At 36.8% G+C, this 19,865-nt stretch overlaps 1 protein-coding gene across 10 annotated transcripts in view; it reads left to right on the top strand.

Moving 5' to 3' along the window:
• Window positions 1-19,865, top strand: part of MRTFB (myocardin related transcription factor B) — a 317,022-nt gene that overhangs the window by 176,348 nt on the left and 120,809 nt on the right. For all 10 annotated transcript variants that reach the window (XM_086375689.1, XM_086375686.1, XM_086375687.1 and 7 more), the window contains one exon: window positions 7,957-8,173. In XM_086375689.1, coding sequence (XP_086231815.1) covers window positions 8,020-8,173 — 154 coding nt within the window. In that variant the 5' untranslated portion in view covers window positions 7,957-8,019. The remainder of the gene's footprint in view (window positions 1-7,956; window positions 8,174-19,865) is intronic.

Here is a 19,865-nt window from a genome sequence, read left to right as displayed (position 1 = left end):
AAATAGTGCCGCTGTGAACATTGGTGTACATGTATCTTTTCAAATAAGTGTTTTCATTTTCTTCAGATGCATACCCAGTAGTGGAATTGTTGGATCATATGGTAGCTCTGTTTTTAGTTTCTCAGGAGCCTCCATGCTGTCTTCCATAGTGGCTGCACCAGTTTACACACTCACCGACAGTGAACAAGGGATCTCTACATCCTTGCCAACACTGGTTATTCCGCGAGATTTTTATCAGTAGCATACTTGTGCCAGAATGATCTTTCTAAAATACACATCTGATCATATCACTGTTTCTCAGAATCCACGTTTCTTGACAGTTGTGCTTTAACTCGCTTGTCTTTGCACAGCCTTGTCTTTGCTTCTCCATGTTTTGCTCTTTCTATACTGGTCCTGTCAGACGTTTTGGTATTAGGTGATAGCTATTCATGCCATTGCACTCTTACTAGTGAGAAAAGAACTTCTGTGTCTGCAAAGTCCTCTTCACCCTGGGAGACTTTCCTGACTTACCCAAATACAATTAGACATTTAATTCTTTTGGTTTCCACAGCACTTAGTACCTACTTATATTCTATTGTTTTTTACACATGCTATAATAATTTGCTTCTGACCTCTCGTCTCACTCATTGGGCAAATGATTTATCCTGTCTTTAAAATTAGGGAGTTCCACTAGATCAGTGATTGTCAGCACTGGCTGCACATTAGAATCACTCTATTCGAGCAGTTGTATCAAAATCTCTAGAGATCCTCTCCTTTATCCTACCTATTAGGAATTTTAAGTTACTCAAATGATTATCATATTGTGAAGAAGATTGAAAAGCACTTATACTAGACAGATTCTAAGATACCTTTCAGCTAAAATGTTCCGTTATTCTGCAAACTTGTATAGTCTGAAAATATAAATGCATTCAAGTGATCAAAACAGGAATTAAATTAGAAAAAATAAGGGAACAAAATACTTTTCATGGTAAGAGTTAATGAAAACAATATGTAGTGAAGTAATATTTGTATTGAAAGATGTGCTTTTAGAACTCTGATTTTCTGGTTTCATCCTAATTGCTAAAAGTGACCATGGACAGATGGGATAAAATGTTCTTTTTTGTGATTCTTTTTTTCCTCGGTTATAAAACTGGAAGGTGAGTGTTACTTACACAAAAATGTAAACAGACTTGATCCTAAATTCTTGAGAACATTAAGGAATTTAACGTTTAATGTTAAGGAATTTAACAGTATAGAAACAGCAGAATAATATTTAGAAAACATCTTCACATATACAGTTGATAGCAACTGTATATATATGTTCTTATATTTGTAAATATAAGAAACAGAATAATATTTAGAAAGCATCTTCACATATACAGTTGACAGCAGCTGTATATATATTTTCTTATATTTGTAGATAAATCTTGAGCTCTTAACATTGTATGTTTAGCAAATTGCCACCAGGAGCTTTGAAGGAAAAATTGATAGCATAAAATAACCCAGGGTTGCTACCACTAACTTAACCAGTACAGTGACTCAAAATTGTGTTTCTCAGAAGTCATTTGATACGAAAATTTCAATTTGTTTGATCATAAGACCTCATAGTAAATACTCTTCTAATGCAGAGATTACTTTTTGGTCAACTTTGTCTTTGAACTTCTTGGTCTAAGTTTTATCTTATTTGAGTTTAGAAATTTATGTTTGCTATCTATTAGCCAGTGTTTCCCTAACGTTTGTAATTTGGGGGCTTTAAAGGGCAGGGACAGCAGTTTGCTGTCACTAAAACATTTTTCTGTTGTTGAGTGTATTTGGATATTCTACCTGTCTGCATTTGGCTGATTATATATTAAACTTCTGAAGTTTGATATTCTTTGAACCCTTTATTATTTTGCATTTCTTTTATATAGCAGTGATTATATACTACTTATAATCTTTCATTTGAATTAGTCATTATGAGCAATAAGGTACAGTGAAGAGATACTTGACTTTGGACTTTGCTTGATTCAAAACATATTTGATTGGGGAACTACCTTAGCCCAGCATCTTTAAACTATATTAATAAGATCATTATTGGTGTTATTTTGACTCCATTGAGAAAAAAAGATTTGAGTGAATCAATAGATGAACAAATGAGAGTAATGCCTCTTGTTTTTTTCCTGTATTATATTCTGTCTCTGGTGTAGTATCTGACAATGAAGAGGTTTGGCTTTTGAGAGCAGAAGCCATATCCCAGCTTGATCTTGCTAGTGTTTTGTGTGCTTTGACCTGGTATTGGATAAATGTTGAATTAGTTTCATTTTGGAATAAAGTTATGTATTAGGATATGTCAGATAGAAACTCCATGCTCATTCATTCTGTCAGTTCTAGACAAATTAATATTTTATCACAGTTTGTCTTATTAAAGTGGAATGATTGCTTTACTTTCATAACTATTAATAGATTATGACCCAATGAAAGAATTCATTCTAAGGCCGTTTCTTTCATATCTCAATTAGATACTATTGGACAGAGAATGTTTCTTTATGTATGATATTGGATTTCAATTTCAAAAGAAAATTATCAAGCATTTAAGTAGATACTAGATGACATCCTGCAAATTTGGTAGTAGAATTTCAGAATAGAAAGAATATGTACTCCATCAAAAATGTTCATGAATATTAAGTTAAAAATTTTGAACACTTTCTTTTGCTACATTTTGTTAAGATTTTCTTAACTTATAATTTTCTTAATTTGGAGGAATGTGTGGGAGTTTAAGGTGAGCATAATGTCAAGATATAATAAGTTTGAAAAAAAAAGTTTAATATGAGGAACAGATAATAGTGCATGAAAATATTTTAAAACTTTATGTTTAAAGAATTTTCCAAATCATTAGTGCTGATGTTCAGAGTTTGTACATCTTGCCATTAAAAGGGCATTATGGTACTTGTGTCTTAGAATTAATTTGCTATTAACAGATCTTATTATATGAATAAATAATTTGGAATGAAAATTCATAATTTGGAAAAAATCTGAGTCATTTTATTATTCCATAGCAAAATAAGTCATTTTATATGCAAATTCACCTACCTAACACATCCTTTTTTAAAAACTTTCTTTATATATTTTTTAATTTATTTATTTTAATTGGAGGCTAATTACTTTACAGTATTGTAGTGGATTTTGCCTTACATTTGCATGAATCATCCATGGGTGTAGATGTGTTTTCCTGAATCCCCTAACACGTCCTTTTGAGATTGGCTTTAATTGATGTGAATGTAGTTATTCCAGCCTTTCTGGGCATTTTGTTGTATGACCTGTCTTTTTCTATCTATATACTTCCTCCCTATTTATGTTTTCATATTTAAAAGTGACATTTCTACATTTTTAGACTTTGAAAAATCCGTTCTGTCAATCTTCCTCTTAATCATTGTATTTATTAGTTCATTTACATTTAATATCATTATTGATAAAGTTGAATTTAGGTCTCCTGTTTTACTGTTTGCTTTTGTTTGTCCCATCTCTTTCTTGTTTTTCTGTTCTTTCTTAAATTAAGTGAGTATTATATAGAATTCCTTTTTAAATATTCCTATTGGCTAAAACTGGGTTTTTTATTTTTAAATGTTTTTCCAGAAATTATAATATACAACCTTAACTTCTCAGTCTGTTTCAAATTAAAATCATACAACTTCCTTATAATGTATATAGAAATATAAAAATGTTGTAATGTGATTATCCCTCCCCCATCTTTTATACTATAATTGTCATATATGTTACATCTACATACATTATAAACCCAATAACACAGTGTTATAATTTTTACTTAGAAAGCTAATATTAAGGAAATCAAGAGGAAAAAACTAGTATATTTATCTACACGTCTACCACCTCTGATGCTTTTCATTCCTAAGATCCAAGTTTCTATGTGGTGTTACTTCCCTTCAGCCTGAAGAAATTCTTTTAGCATTTCTTGTAGTGTGTGTCTCCTGATGACGATTTTGCCTTCATTATTAAAGGGTATTTTTGTTGGGTATGGAATTCTGGGTGGACAGTTGTGGAGACTCTGGATTCTCTAGAATAAGGTTCCCTCTTAGAGCATTATTTTATTTTAGCAGGCCGTTAACTTTGCTAAACTCACTTTTGCAAACTCTTATCTTTCCAGTGGTGAGCAGCAGGTAAAATCTCAGCTCTTTCCTTTTTGCTTTAATAAAAGGAGTTAGGAGTTTGTCCTGCATGTGCATAATTTAGGCGTCAGCCAGAGAAGTGGGCAGTTAATACACAGAATTTAGAACCTCCTCCTCTATGGGTCTCTCCTTTTTGGAAACTCTTTTAATATACAGTGTGTCAAGAGGTGGATCTGCATGTCCACGGTCAATTGGCTTGCAACAAAGGTGCAGAGACAGTTCAATGGAGAAAAGATAACCTTTTCAACAAATGGCACTGGAACAAAAAGATACCTATGCCAGAAACAAAAAGTTATAATTCATATATTGTAGCAGATATAAAAGTTAACTCAAAGTGGATCATGGACTTAAATGTAAACTATTAAACTATAAAACATCTAGAAGAAAACATAGGAGATCATCTTTGTGATCTTGGGTTAATCAAAGATTTTTATGTGATACATAAAAGAAAAAATTGATAAATTTGGCTTCATAAAGTTAAAAAACATCTGTTCTCTACCAAGCACTGTTAAGAACACACAAAGATAAGCCATAGACCAGGGGAGAGTACAGGCATACCTCAACCACACTGCAGGTTTAGTTCCAGACCACTGCAGTAAAGCAAATACCGCGAACAGCAAGTCATACAAATTTGGGTTTCCCAATGTATATAAAAGTTTACACCATACCGTAGTCCACTACATGTGCAAGAGCATTATGAGTGAAAAGACAATTGATATATCTTCATTAAAAATGTTGTTGTTGTTCAGTCTCTAAGTCACGTCTGACTCTGCCACCCCACGGACTTCAGTACACCAGCCTTCCTTGTCTTTTACTGTTTCCTGGAGTTTGCTCAGACTCATGTCCATTGAGTCAGTGATGCCATCCAACATCTCATCTTCTGTCGTCCCCTTCTCTTCCTGCCCTCAATCTTTCCCAGCATCAGGGTCTTTTCCAGTGAGTCAGCTCTTCACATCAGGTGGCCAAAGTATTGGAGCTTCATCATCAGTCCTTCCAATGAATATTCAGGATTGATTTCCTTTAGGATTGACTGGTTTGATCTCCTTGCTGTCTAATGGACTCTCAAGAGTCTTCTCCAACACCACAGTTCGAAAGGATCAATTCTTCAGTGTTCAGCATTCTTTATAATCCAGCTGTCACATCTGTATATGACTACTGGAAAAACCATAACTTTGACTATACGGATCTTTGCCAGCAAAGCAATATCTCTGCTTTTTAATACAAGGTCTAGGTTTTGTCATAGCTTTCCTTTCAAGGACACCTTCATAGATCACAGCCTTGTTGTGGCGAAGGGGCTTGCATAACTCAATGAAACTCTGAGCCATGCCATTCAGGGCCACCCAAGGTGGATGAGTCACAATGAAGAGTTCTGGCAAAGCGTGGTCCACTGTAGCAGGAAGCGGCAACCCACTCCAGTGTTCTTGCTTGGAGAACCCCATGAACAGTGTGAAAAGACAAAAAGATAATATCAGAAGATGGTCTTCACACGTTGGAAGGTGTCCAGTATACTGCTGGGGAAGAACAGATGGCAATTGCTAGTAGCATATTTTAGTAATAAGTATTTTCCACAGGACTGGAAAAGGTCAGTTTTCATTCCAATCCAAAAGAAGAGCAATGCCAAAGACTGTTGAAACTGCCATAGAGTTGTGCTCATTTCACTTGCTAGCAAGGTAATGCTTAAAATCCTTCAAGCTAGGCTCCAGCAGTATGTGAACCAAAAACTTCCAGATGTACAAACTGAAGTTAGAAAAGGCAGAGGAATCAGAGATCAAATTGCCAACATTCGTTGGATTTTCCTGTAGAAAAAGCAAAGGAATTCTAAAAAAAGACCTGCTCCTGAGAAACCTGTATGCAGGTCAAGAGGGAACAGTTAGAACCCTACATGGAGCAACAGACTGGTTCGAAATTAGAAAAGGAGTATGTCAAGTCTGAATATTGTCATCCTGCTTATTGAACTTCAGTACAGAGTACATCAATGCAAAATACCAGGCTGGGTGAATCACAAGCGGCAATCAAGACTGCTGGGAGAAATATCAATAACCTCAGATATACAGATGACACCACTCTAATGGCAGAAAGTGAAGAGCCTCTTGATGAAGGTGAAAGAGGAGAGTGAAAAACTGACTTAAAATTCAGCATTCAAAAAACTAAGATCATGGCATCTAGTCCCATCACTTCATGGCAAATAGACGGTGAAAAGTGGAAACAGTGACAGATTTTATATTCTTGGGTTCCAGCATCACTGAGGATGGTGACTGCAGCCATGAAACTCTTACTCCTTGAAAGGAAAGCTATGATAAACCAGACAGAGAGAGAGAGAAAGAGACTGGGTAATGGCCATTGCTAAAGCCATCAGAATGTATAACATTTATCAGTGAAGGTGGCCATCTTATGTGGCACCCCAGAATAGTTTCAACAGTAATATTGAAAAATCACTGACCACAGATCACCATAACAAGTTTAATGATAAAAAAGTTTGAAATGTTTCAAGAATTACCCAGCACCACAAAGTGAGCAAATGTTGTTGGAAAAATGGCGCCAGTAGACTTGCCTGATGCAGGGTTGTCATAAACTTTCAAGATTTGTTTTTTTGTTTTTAAATGTAGTATCTGCAAAGTGGAATAAAGTAAAGCACAATAAAACAAAGTATGCCTATGTTTACAAGTCACATGTCTGATAAAGAACTTTTGTCCAGAATATGTAAAGAGTTCTTGAAACAATAATAAGAAAATAAAACCACCTATTTAAAATTAACTGAAGATTTGTTCAGATACTTACCTCAAGAAGATATACAGATGCCAAATAAGCACATTGAAATATGCTCAACATCATTAGGGAAATGCAAATTAAAACAAGATACCACTACACACCAATTAAAAAACTAAAGTTTTTAAAACTGGCCATAATCAAGTGTTGGCAAGGATGTAGACCAACTAGAATTCTCCTCACTGCTGGTAGGAATGCACAGTGGCACAGCTATTTTGAAAAACAGTTTGTTAGTTTCTTTAAAATTTATACATGCAGCTGCCATACAATCTAGCCGTTTCACTGCTATTTATCCAAGAGAAGTGAAAGCATCTATACATATAAGAACATTGATAGCATCTTAATTTGTAAGAGTCAAAAACTGGAATTAACTCAGATGTCCATCAGTAGGAGAGTGGATGAACACACTGATACAGGATGCTGCTAAGCAGCAGCCTGTCAGATGCTTTGCCATCACTTGATACGGACCATCATCCTTTTAGCTTTCAGCTTTCTATACAGTTTTCTTTTTGCTTGCTGCCCAGCCCCTAAGCCAGTGTCACATATTTAGGGTTTTAATTGTGGCTTCAGTACTTCTGTTACCCAGTTTCTGTATTAGTCAGAATGAGCCAGGTTATGCTGTGATAGTAAATAATCCCAAATCTCACTGACTTAGTTTGTCTCTTTGATGTGAACTGTATGTCTGTTGTGGGTTGGCTGAGAGTTGTGTTCTCTGTTCTCACTCTGAGACGTAGGCTGATGGAGGAGTCTTTTATCTGAAATATTGCTGGTTGCTGGGAATGTGGACTTAAGTATTAACTCCGTTGATGCATAGATAAAAGTATACAAAATACCTTTCAGTATTTATTTACCTAGGTAAACATGTTTTTAAATGGGAGGTATATTATTCCTGTATGTTGGACAAGGAACCTGAATCCAAAGAGGGTAAATGAATGGCAGTTGCCACACAACAATGAAACGACGAGAACTCAGGGTTCCCATTTTAATACTTCTGTGCAAATCAGAAAAAGAAATGTACCATCTATTCACACGTTCTTTATTTTGTCAGTCTCTCCAGCAGACCACGTTTAAGAGGCGTCTCATACCCGCTGCTGCCGGTGGCTGGGACACAATGGATCACACAGGGGCACTGGACACCGAGGATGAGCTGGGACCTTTAGCCCATCTCGCTCCAAGTCCTCAAAGTGAAGCCGTTGCCCACGAATTCCAGGAACTCTCCTTGCAGTCTAGTCAGCACCTGCCTCCTCTTAACGAAAGGAAGAATGGTGAGTTCAGTGTGTGCGTGGGAGCTTGCCTTTTTGTGAGCCAGTGTATCCCTCTGGTAGTAATTTGTTGGTCAGTTCCACTGGGCAGCCTGTTCCTGAGGAGAGAAGCTCAGAGGGGTGCCGGCTGGTTTTGAGTAGCAGCCAGGGTTTCACGTGCCATTCAATTCTTTAATCATTTCCCCAGCATCTCTGGTAGTAACATTATCTTTGGAAATAAGCTTTAGGTTCAACCACTTTAGCACAAGCAGAAGGTCTCAGGCTAGCATAGCATTGGAAAGCAGCTTTCTGTGCTGACTCCAGGGAGAATAGACTGGACTTGACTGGATTGTCCTGCCATGTTCCCTGTCTCCAGTGTGCTGCACCTTAACTGTAGAATTGCCAGCATTTGTGCTCTCAGTGATCACTAAGAAAACAAGAATTTCTTGAGTATTTTTTATATTAATGAGGATAGGATATGGCCATATTCTCAGTCTTCAGCTGGCTCATACTTGTCTACAAAATGAATAGTTTCTGTTCTTTGTTACCTGTTCAGAAAATTCTCTTGATTAATCAGAGACTTTCTGGAGTCTCCAGAAGGCACAATACTGTCAGTTTTTAACAAAAATGAATAGAGATAGATGAGATACATCTATTTTATAATACTTAAAACATAAAAACTAACAAAGTGTTAAAATTTACAAACTCACTAAGCATATATATCAAAGGGCAGAATTAAGAATTTCAACTGGATTTGCCACACTTCCATAGTTCTCATGAATCTTCCATTCTCAAATGTGTATTTTAATTAAAAGCCAGAAGAAATAAACCTTGCCCTGTGGAGCACTTCCTTATGTATCTTGTTATATCTTTCTGGGTTCTAAGTGTTTCCTGATCCTTTTCAAATAATTGCCTTATCTTATTCAGGAAAATGGGTTTAAGACACTGCTATTCTCAGCTCTTCAGTACCTGGTTTTGGGTGGGGTGTCCTTATTCTCCCTTCTAACAAGATATCTGATGGGTATTGGGCACAACCCTTGTCTGTGCACTTGGTATAAAGCAGCGTCTTGCTCAGGCCTGTCAAAGCCGTCTGGAGGCTATGGTTAGGTGGTAATGGCTTTAGAACCTTCAATCATTTGGGAGCCTAGCTTTGTCTTAGACAGTAGGGTAGAATATAACCACATTTACTGAAACATGATAAATTGACCACATTTACACAGTATACTTAGACCAGTATCATATTCAAATTATTTCCCTCAAAAAAAAAAACAAAATGAATTGAACTTGTATAAAATTTCAATAATATACAGTTGCTCAAGAAAATAGTCATATGTAGCAGAGGAGGGAGGTGTAAGGGGAAAGTTTTTGCTTTGTGGGAATTTTACTTGATACAGCTTGCTGCATTCCCTTGCAAGAGTGTTCTCTTGAATATTTATGCCTGAACATAAGGTAAGCCCCAGATATGAGCTGGTTTTCCCCTTATAAAGTTTTAGAGTGAGGGAGATGAAATGGTAAAAATTTGAATTTGTTAATTTAGTTACATGTATATAATTAACACCACATATTATGAAGCAGTGCAATAATATAGAGGATTTGTTTTGTCCACACTCATATTTCATAAAATCATCTTGCCTAAACTCTGTGTGTCTGTGTGGTGTTTTTATCATCAGTAGGAACCCCCCTGCATCATTCGTGCAGCACTGAAATCCAGGGTGTATCTTCATTTGTGTCTCTCTTGTTTGAGTTACACCGGTTTTTAGATACATGCACGATCTGACACTGAAGGTTTTATGTCTAAACCGCAAGTACCATTCCCAGAACAGTGGGGCTGTTTTTCATGTGTCCTACAGTGTTGTGTTTGTAATCACTCATGTTTGATTTGCAATTGGTCATAACATTTTATGAGGCTGTAATTTCTGTTATAGAATTTAATCATCTTTTTTTTTTTTTTTTTTCTGAGTGGGTAATACATGTAACTGGTTTAAAATGTAGGGGATACCAGTGACTACACAGTGAAAAGTCAGTTACCCTCCCAGTCTTGCCCCTCAGCTACACAGTTACTTCTCCAGAATTAATTGCTCTTACTTGTGTCCTTTCTGAGAGAATGGTATTTGACTACCTTTTTAAAAGCAGTGTCTGAAAATCTTTCTTTGTAACAACAGCCAACACTTCATTTTAAGGTTATCTGGAAATAATGTGTTGGTTCTTTTCTTCCTTTTTTTTCCTGATTCTATTAAAACATTTCTATAAACAGACTAAAACCAGCTTCTAGGGAAGTTGATTTTTAAGCTAACGTGTTTCCGTCAAGTACTTTTTTGTTCAAGATTAAGTAAATGAAAGAGCATCTCATTATACACTGTGTAAGGACTCAAATATAGACAGTCACCTTCAGAAAGTTAAAAATCTTACCTTATATTCAGGCATATTATACTCTAATTTCAAGCTTATGAAATGTTAGCCTAATTTGCATATACCTTCCAAGACATAAATGAATTGTTGTACAGCTGTCAAAAATACAGGTTTTTGGATATGGGAATGTGAATAGAGTAGAACAACATCAAACAATCTATAGGTAGAAAAACTGTAACATTCTTACCTTGGTGATTTTTTAATGTTTATTCTTCATCTTTTTAGGTCTTCTTAATGCTGTCTTTAAATCATACCGTGTACAAAATGTAGATGTTAGCCTCAAAATTAATTAATAGAAAGTACTATATTGGGCTTCCCAGGTGGCGCTAGTGGTAAAGAACCCGCCTGCCAATGCAGGAGACATAAGAGATGCGGCTTCGATCCCTGGGTTGGGAAGATCCCCTGGAGGAGGGCATGGCAACCCACTCCAGTATTTTTGCCTAGAGAATCCCATGGACAGAGGAGCCTGGCAGGCTACAGTCCATAGGGTTGCAAAGAGTCGGAAACGACTCAAGCGACTTTAGCATACATAGCACAGTACATTTAGATATTTTGAAATAATCAAATATAGATTTTTTGTGTGTGTGATTATGTTTTATTGTTGTTTGCTAAGCTTTTGAATTTTGCTTGTTAGAATTACTTTCTTTTGGAGAGGAAATGAAGATATTTCAATTTGGGGTTGGTGGTATGTAGACAGATTGTATCACTAAATAGTTTGTAAATAAACTTTATAAGGAAAATGAAGTTGATACTTAAGTACAGTAATGAGTCTAGGGTCTTCCCTTATTTTTGATTAAAACTTACATTGGCAGTGGTGGTGGAGTGACAGAATATTCCCACTGCTGGGGTAAATATGAAAGATGTTTAGTAAAGGTAAGCTAGGGCTTTCCTTTACCCTTGAATGTGGGCAAAATATTTCTCAAGGTAATGGCATTTCAGCAGTAAGTGTACCATTTAGGCAATTAACTCTTCCCAACAGGACAGTCTTCCATAAAGGAAGGTAGATATACTTTTACTAAATAACGTACCTTTCTAAAAGAATGCATGTTGTTCAGTTGCTAAGTCATGTCCATCTTCTTGCGACCCCATGGACTGCAGCATGCCAGACTCCCCTGTCTTTTACTGTCTCTCAGAGTCTGCATACACAGGAAAACTGAGCTTTGTTTTGACATAATATATACATAATAGATCCATTTTCACGTTTCCGTGTCAACATTCCTTTAGATGGTTAACACTGAGAAAAAGAGGGATTTCAGTCAAAGGGAAAGTTAGTTCTTTTATTGTTTATAAAAGAAAGCCTTAGGTGCTCTAAGGTGAATTTCACTTATAAAAGCAGGGAAGGGCAGAATAGATGGAAACAACATGCCTGAAAGAGCTACAGCTCTTTGTCTGTGCCCACGCTTAGATGAGACCATGAGGAAGAAGCTTTTCATTCATGAGGTCATTTAAGACTGATAAGTGTGCTGGTTGGTGAACTTAAGCTTTTAGCTCACTACCAGCATTATCACAGAGTAAACCAGTAAGTTGACATAGATTCCCCCCTCATAAAGAGTTCCTGATTTTGGTACTTCTTTGCACGTCTCTGAAGATCTCATCATGTTAACATGACTGTAGACATCCCACAGGCCAGCTATCCGTGTCACGTACTGGGGAAATGGGTATCTGCCACTTTTCCCTTTCCGTATTAGTGGGCTTTTTGAAACTGTATGTACTACTGAGTAGTCACTGTGTTTTAGGCCTTCATAGAGAAGAGTGACTTATTTGTTATTCTTTCTTTAAACTTTGGTATCATTGGTTACTGCACTTATTAGGTCTTTGAGCTTGTGGGCCCATCTTGAAAACTTTTTAAAGATTTTCCATCTGTTAAATGGGTCACACGTTTTAGACTTCACTTGTTCTGTTCGAGGTGACCACTTATTAGAGAGAAAATAATTTATTCCAAAGTTTCTTACATGCAGGGAATTCAAGGTGGCTCTTTACATTGGATCCAGTAGAGGTGTATAATACAGAGGCAAACAGTCTGAACTTGGCATGGAGCCCAGCAAAGGAAATTGTGCGCCTTGTACCATAGAAAGTAAGCTGTGTATGTTCACGGCTGATCTTTTCTATGGGTTTTACTTTGAAAACAATTCCCCACACCTCATTAACCTTTAGACTTTACTGTCAGTCTAGGTGTTTGGAAGAGCACAAAGGTGCTCAGGATTTGTCTTGTGTAAAACCCTGTTTTGTAGAATATGCACCAGCTGATATGGACTAGTAAAGGTTGGTGAAAGAGAAGATAGTTCTATTTTTCTCTGGAGCAAACAGCGAGACATGAAATTCTCATAGTGTCACAACTGGGAATGAAATAATTGGATGCTGAATAGCCAAGATGTGAAACTGTGGGATTCTTGCTTTCCCTTTCTATAACTAGAGGTAATAGAAATGAATAATTTTATGTAAAATTGTTTTGTCATTGACTTTATAATTAACATATTTAGGTTCTTCAATATTTGAAATAATTCTCAAGGATATTGATAAACATTCTGATACATTTAGATAGTAGATTTCTTTTCTGACTCTCAAGAGTTACTGAGGAGTACTTGGACTAAGAGAAATATGTACTCTGTAACTGTAATTTTCCTTAGTTTTTATTATATTTTTAAAATTAGTCTTTAGGAATTAAACTAAACACAATTAAAAGTTTTAAAATTAGCTACAAACTTCTGGGCAGCTGCAAATGAAATTCTTGATTAATTGTGGCAGCTCTCATTCTTTTTGTTTGTAACAATTTCTTGGAGCCTTCAAAATGAAAAGGAAGCCATGTAAGTAGCTTAAGGGTGAGGTCGTCTCTTCCACAATGGTCTTTATGGTCTCCTATTAAATAGCATGTTTTGTTTTACAGTATAAATAAGCACCTGTAACCCTGTCCACCTTCCTTTTTCTACTGTGGACTTCTTATTTGGATAGTTTTGCTGTTACTGAGAGTTTGGTTTGCTTCAGTGCATTGCTGGACACACCCAGACAAAGCATATGTGGAGGGAGGGTGGAGGCTGGACGTGAACTCACGGCCTCCCTTTGTAGTCGGCAGTGTCAGAACACTAACTTAGGAGTGCTTTAGTTATCATTATCACCGAGGGGATGGGTGAGGCTTACTACAGTTTCAGAAACACATCAACAAAACCACAGGCCCCAGTTACAGTGCTCTTGAAGCCTCATTTTGAGCTATTCTTCCAGTCTTAAAAATTGTGTCCTCTTGCAGAAATTCCTTTGAAATGTCAACAGTTAACATTTATTATAAGTAAGCTTTGGAACATAATAGTAATTAGCAGTTTAATCCAGTATGAGACTTCATTATCTTAAACCACATTGATGTAAGATTTTTATAAGACTTTTCTAGAGTCATATAAGTACATTTTTTATTATATAGGTTTGGTAATTTTTGTAAAACTAGAGTCCACCATATGATGTATATTAGTCACTGGAGCAGTGAATAAACTGAAATCAATTTATTAAGAAACAGTCTCTCTCCTGTCCCTCAGAATGCAATTTTTAAAAAGAACATATGTAATATGAATGATTAGTTAATAAATGTTACTCAGTTATAATTCCCTATCTACTTAGGCCTTTCAAGGCTACTTGGAATTGAATAGTTTATAATCAGACCTTTTGCTGGGCTGAGAGACTTTGTTGAAATTAAGTCAGGGCTCTTCTCACTTAGGTCTGACCCTAATCCAACCATAGGACCTCCTCTAGCTACAAAGGTAGAGAAGGGGTAGATAAGGGATGCCTGCTCTCTACCATAACCCAATAAATATACAGAGTATACTAGAAAAAAGTGACCTATGATTTTTTTCTTTGTTATTATATTTTATTTTAAGGCATCAGTAATGAAGTATTATTGTGAAAGAAAGCAAAAGGACAAATATGTTGGAGTAGCAAATGAGCTGTAATTTTCTCTTTGATTTATAGTTAATAATCACCCAGACTAATTAGCAAATATCCTATCCAGTGTTTATCTAACTCCTTTAAATTAATCCATACTGCTGGCTACCCTCACCTGCTGCCCTCACTATTATTAACAGGAAGTATAGTCTTTTGGGAGTCAGGACTCCAGTCTCCTCTGCTGACTCAGTCTGTGAGCATGGGTAAGTCTCGAGCTCTCTGTGTTGCGGTTATGCCCATTGTAATTGTAATATTCATATGGTAGCTTTCAGCCCATGTGTCTTTCTCTGGCTGCCCTTCCTCATTACATCATGTGTTCTTATATCTCATCTATCACTTTCGCCTTGTGCTGTTCATTGGGCAGCAGAAACAGAAAGAATGGAAGATAACTTCCATCTCAGTTAACCAATGAAATTTTCCATAGATATGAATTAGTGATGTCACTGTTTTTAATATGTTCCTCATAGATGTATTATTAAACATACATGCCAGCTCATTCAGTTAGTCAGACTCCCCTCCCCCCATGTTTAAAGGGAAAGAGAAATTGGCTCAATTTGTGTTATCCTAAAAAGATTACATCTAATGTGGAATATGCAGTGTCATTCTATTCATGGTTTTCAAGGGTTGGCAGGTATGTGTTAACATTTTTATAACAGGATCAGACTCAATTAAAAGACAATATTTTACCTTAATATTAAGCCCGAATCATTCATGTCCTTTTCTGGTTGCTTATGTTGTTGTTTTTATTAAGAAAATGCTAATCGTTGGGTATCTATTTGATTAACTTAAATTTTTGATCTATGACCTCTGTGTTTAGTAAAGTCTGATCACAGCCTTTTGCCTTTGGTTCTTATAAGTTAAGTTTAAAAACTGACAAATGTTAGAATTTGTCAGTACTCTGCAGAATTGAGATTTATAGCTACAAAATAGGAGACGTTCTTTGACAATCCTTGTTCCTGACACAGCAGTTTAGAAGTGTATCGATTAGAGCAGCCGTCATATACTATATAAGAGAAAAGTTTGCCATATCAGAATGCTCAGCTTTCCCAAAATATTAAAAGAAATTTGTATTTCAAGAGTAGAAATGGGTTTACTTTTTATTATTAGAAAATATTGATTGAATGAACATTGTGTCTCTTACCGTAAATAATTCTTAGATCTTAGGCTTCGGTACAGTGTTGGCAGTTCAGTAGGAAATTCTCATAAAATTGTTAGACTCATAGATCTTTCAAAGTAGTTCCCTTAGCTAAAGAAATTAATTTAGAGATGATTCTCTCAGATAACTGGGAGGAAGAAGAACCTAATTTAAAAGAGCGAGTGCAGAGATAAGCCTGCTCTGTGGCACTAGATGTCTGGTCTGAGGGCACACAAGCGTGTGTCTGTCATGTGTGAATAGGAGTCAGGTTAGGTGTGCAGCCCAGGTTACTGGAGGCTTGAATGAAGTAAAGTACTGATGGTAACTCCATGTACATGACACAGTGTAAGTACTGAGTACACGCCATAGGCACCCAGCACTGCATGCTTGATGTTAAAGTAAAATACCGTGAAATAAGCAGCGAAGCATGCACAGTGGGTCAGGGCACCAACTCTGGAGCCATCCCGTCTGGTTCACCGTTACTAGCTGTGTATAACTGAGATGAATTAATTGTCTGCTTTTTGCCTCAGTTTCCTCCTCTGTAAAATGGGGACCATATAGTACCTGCCTTATGGGGGTTGCTGTGGGGGTTGAATAAGTTCATATAAGTCAAGTATTTAGAACAACATGGTCATATAATTAGCACTTTATAACTATTCATTATTATTGTGTATATTTTGATAAATTCATACTTGGGAAATAGTTTTTCAGGGTTCCACCATGGTGTTTGATACCTTACTGTTTCTGGCAATAGTCCCAGTAATTTTGGCCCCCATTTGCATACATATTTCTTTTTAAAAATGTCAAAATGACATGCAGTTTTTGAATGTTTCGCTGTGTACCTACATGACATTTGAAGAGCACTTATGTTGTGGGAGCTAAGCAGGCGAATGTAGTAGGCACGCGTTTCCCATGAAGTTTGTCTCCCTTGTTGGTACTGCCAGTTCCCACAATCCTAGCATTCCCTGGGCATCAGTCAGTGTCTGCAAGGAATGACTTTCAAATATTAAAGCATGTGAAAAGACAAACAGGCCAAAACTCAGAGCTCTCTAGGGACTGTGACCTCCAAAACAGACTCCGTTCTGACATTTTCACAGGCCGCTTGAAGGAATTCCAGTAGGGTCATTCCATTTGGTAAACTCCTAAACAAACCCTCTGTCATCAAAGACTGATTTATAGATTTTTCTTCTTCTTACGTAGTTGTCCTGAAGAGATTAAGACAGTAGATATGATTGCCGAGACTCTTTCAAGCCGTCTGATGGTATATGATAAGTACTGTACAGAAGACTTTTGGTATTTTGAAGTAATAAAACAGTTATTTGTTATGTTTAAAGAGAGTTCTTGCTCTGAGTTGTCTCTTAAATTTTTTTCTTTTTTGTTTTGATTCCAGGAAATCTATGTCATAATCACATCTCTAAATTAAAATTCTTTCATTTATGAGCCCAATTATTTAACAGCAAAATTAATTAACTTCAGAAATGATCTTTTAAAAAACGAATATATGTATTAAAAATATGTATATAGTGACTTGTCTCACAATGACTTTTGAAATATGTGAAAACAGAAACAGATCTAGTGATGTATAATGTTCTTGGTTTGATGGCAGTTGTTTAAATGATGCTTCAAGGTCATAGAGTGGGGGGACAGATCTGTAAATTGTTTTTTAATTAATCTGAATTCTGTTAATATATTGTGCATTATGAGGCATTTCTTTTAAAAAATAGTGGTAAACATAAATGAGAAGGGCAGAGCCCAAGAGATCTGAAGGCTGGACAACTTAAGGAAATGGGTAATTAGGTTTATTTGGTTTATAGTTGACCTTAAATGCTATAGCCTCACGGTTGTCCCGGTCTGAAGTCTAAGCGGCATGTATGAAATTCCAGGGGTGAACAGTGTTTCACATATGAAGGATCGGGTTTATTGGGGGACTTTGTGTGATTGGTTTCCTCCTGTGCATGTTTCTTTTCAGTGAGTTAATCCTTTAATGCACAATCAAAAATTGCTTATGATATGATATCTGAGTCTGTTGTAGGATTGTAAAATGTTTTAAACAACTTTAAAATGGAAAAAAAAATGAAACACAGGAAGTAAATTGATATATGACCTTAAACTGCTTCATACCTTAACAGCTTCACACAGAACACATTTATGATCTGAACAGTTTCTGTGGATCAGGAATTCAGGCACAGCTTAACTTGGTACCTCTGCTTCACAAGCCTGTAGTCAGGTTTCAGGCAAGGCTCTGGTTCATCTGAAGGTTCAGCTGGGGAATGATCCACTTCTAACCTTAGTTAAGTTGTTCTTGGCAAGATTCAGTACCTTGAGGGCTGTTGGACTAAGTGCCTCCGTTCCTTGCTGGCTGTTGGCTGGAGGCCACCCTCAGTTCTTGCCACATGGGCCTCTCCAGCATGGCAGCTTATTTTATCAAAGTCAGTAAGAATAATGCTAGCAAGACAAAAATGATAATTTTTTGCAACATTTCCTTAACATTGTCCTGGTATATTGATGGGCTTCCCTGATAGCTCAGTTGGTAAAGAATCCGCCTGCAATGCAGGAGACCCCAGTTCGATTCCCAGATCTGGAAGATCCGCTGGAAAAGGGATAGGCTACCCACTCCAGTATTCTTGGGCTTCCCTTGTGGCTCAGCTGGTAAAGAATCTGCTGCAATGCGGGAGACCTAGGTTCGATCCCTGGGTTGGGAAGATCCCCTGGAGAAGGGAAAGGCTATCCACTCCAGTATTGTATTGATTAGAAGCAGATTGCTCAAGGGGAGAGGATTATTTAAGACCATAAATATCAAAAGGTTGGGATCATTGAGGATTGTCTTAGAGGCTACCTACCGCAATTGAGTTTGAATCTATCATTTTGTTGTATGTAGAACTGAACTGAACTGAACTGAATGTTTGTCCATTCTGTTCTTTATTCCTCTCTTCTTGCCTGTTTGTTTTAAGTTTTTTTTTTTTTTTTCAGTATTTCATTTCATTATTATTTTTACATCATTTTATTAGTTGTGCTTCTTTATTCCCCTGAGTTTACTGATCTTTTCTAATGCAGGTCTAACATGTTATTAATGCTATCCAGTAAAATGTTTATCTTAGCTATTATATTTTTATCTCTAGAGGTTCCTTTTTGCATTGTCCATTTCTGTTTTCATTATATTCCCTTTTTGCTTTAAATATTTGCACATGGTTGTCAGTGTAAATAGTTCCTTTTTTCTGTCATTTCTGGGTTTGTTTTTATTGATAAATTTTTCTCATATTCAAGAAGTGTTTTCTTGCCTCTTTGCAGGTAGCCTTGTAATTTTTTATTGGAGATCAGTTCAGTCACTCAGTTGTGTCCAACTCTTTGCAACCCCATGGACTGCAGCATGCCAGGCCTCCCTGTGCATTATCAACTCCCAGAGTTTACCCAAACTCATGTCCATTGAGTTGGTGATGCCATCCAACCATCTCATCCTCTGCCATCCCCTTCTCCTCCTCCCTCAATCTTTCCCAGGATTAGGGTCTTTTCAAATGAGTCAGCTCTTTGCATCAGTTGGCCAAAGTATTGGAGTTTCAACTTCAACGTCAGTCCTTCCAGTGAATATGCTGGTTGGATCTCCTTGCAGTCCAAGGGACTCTCAAGAGTCTTCTCCAACACCACAGTTCAAAAGCATCAATTCTTCGGCCCTCAGCTTTCTTCACAGTCCAACTCTCACATCCATACATAACCACTGGAAAAACCATAGCCTTGAATAGACAGACCTTTGTTGGCAAAGTAATGTCTCTGCTTTTCAATATGCTATCTAGGTTAGTCATAACTTTCCTTCCAAGGAGTAAGCGTCTTTTAATTTCATGGCTGCAATCAGCATCTGCAGTGATTTTGGAGCCTCAAAAAATAAAGTCTGACACTGTTTCCACTGTTTCCCCATCTATTTGCCTTGGAGTGATGGGACCAGATGCCATGATCTTCATTTTCTGAATGTTGAGCTTTAAGCCAACTTTTTCACTCTCCTCTTTCACTTTCATCAAGAGGCTTTTTAGTTCCTCTTGACTTCCTGCCGTACGGGTGGTGTCATCTGCATATCTGAGGTTATTGATATTTCTCCCGGCAATCTTGATTCCAGCTTGTGCTTCTTCCAGCCCAGCGTTTCTCATGACGTACTCTGCATATAAGTTAAATAAGCAGGGTGACAACATGCAGCCTTGACGTACTCCTTTTCCTATTTGGAACCCGTCTGTTGTTCCATGTCCAGTTCTAACTGTTGCT

This window comes from Bos grunniens, chromosome 25, assembly GCF_055505025.1.
Source record: "Bos grunniens cultivar Pamir isolate PY7600 chromosome 25, Bosgru_T2T1.0, whole genome shotgun sequence".
NCBI classification, from domain to species: domain Eukaryota; kingdom Metazoa; phylum Chordata; class Mammalia; order Artiodactyla; family Bovidae; genus Bos; species Bos grunniens.
This window is presented reverse-complemented; position numbering and strand designations above follow the sequence as displayed.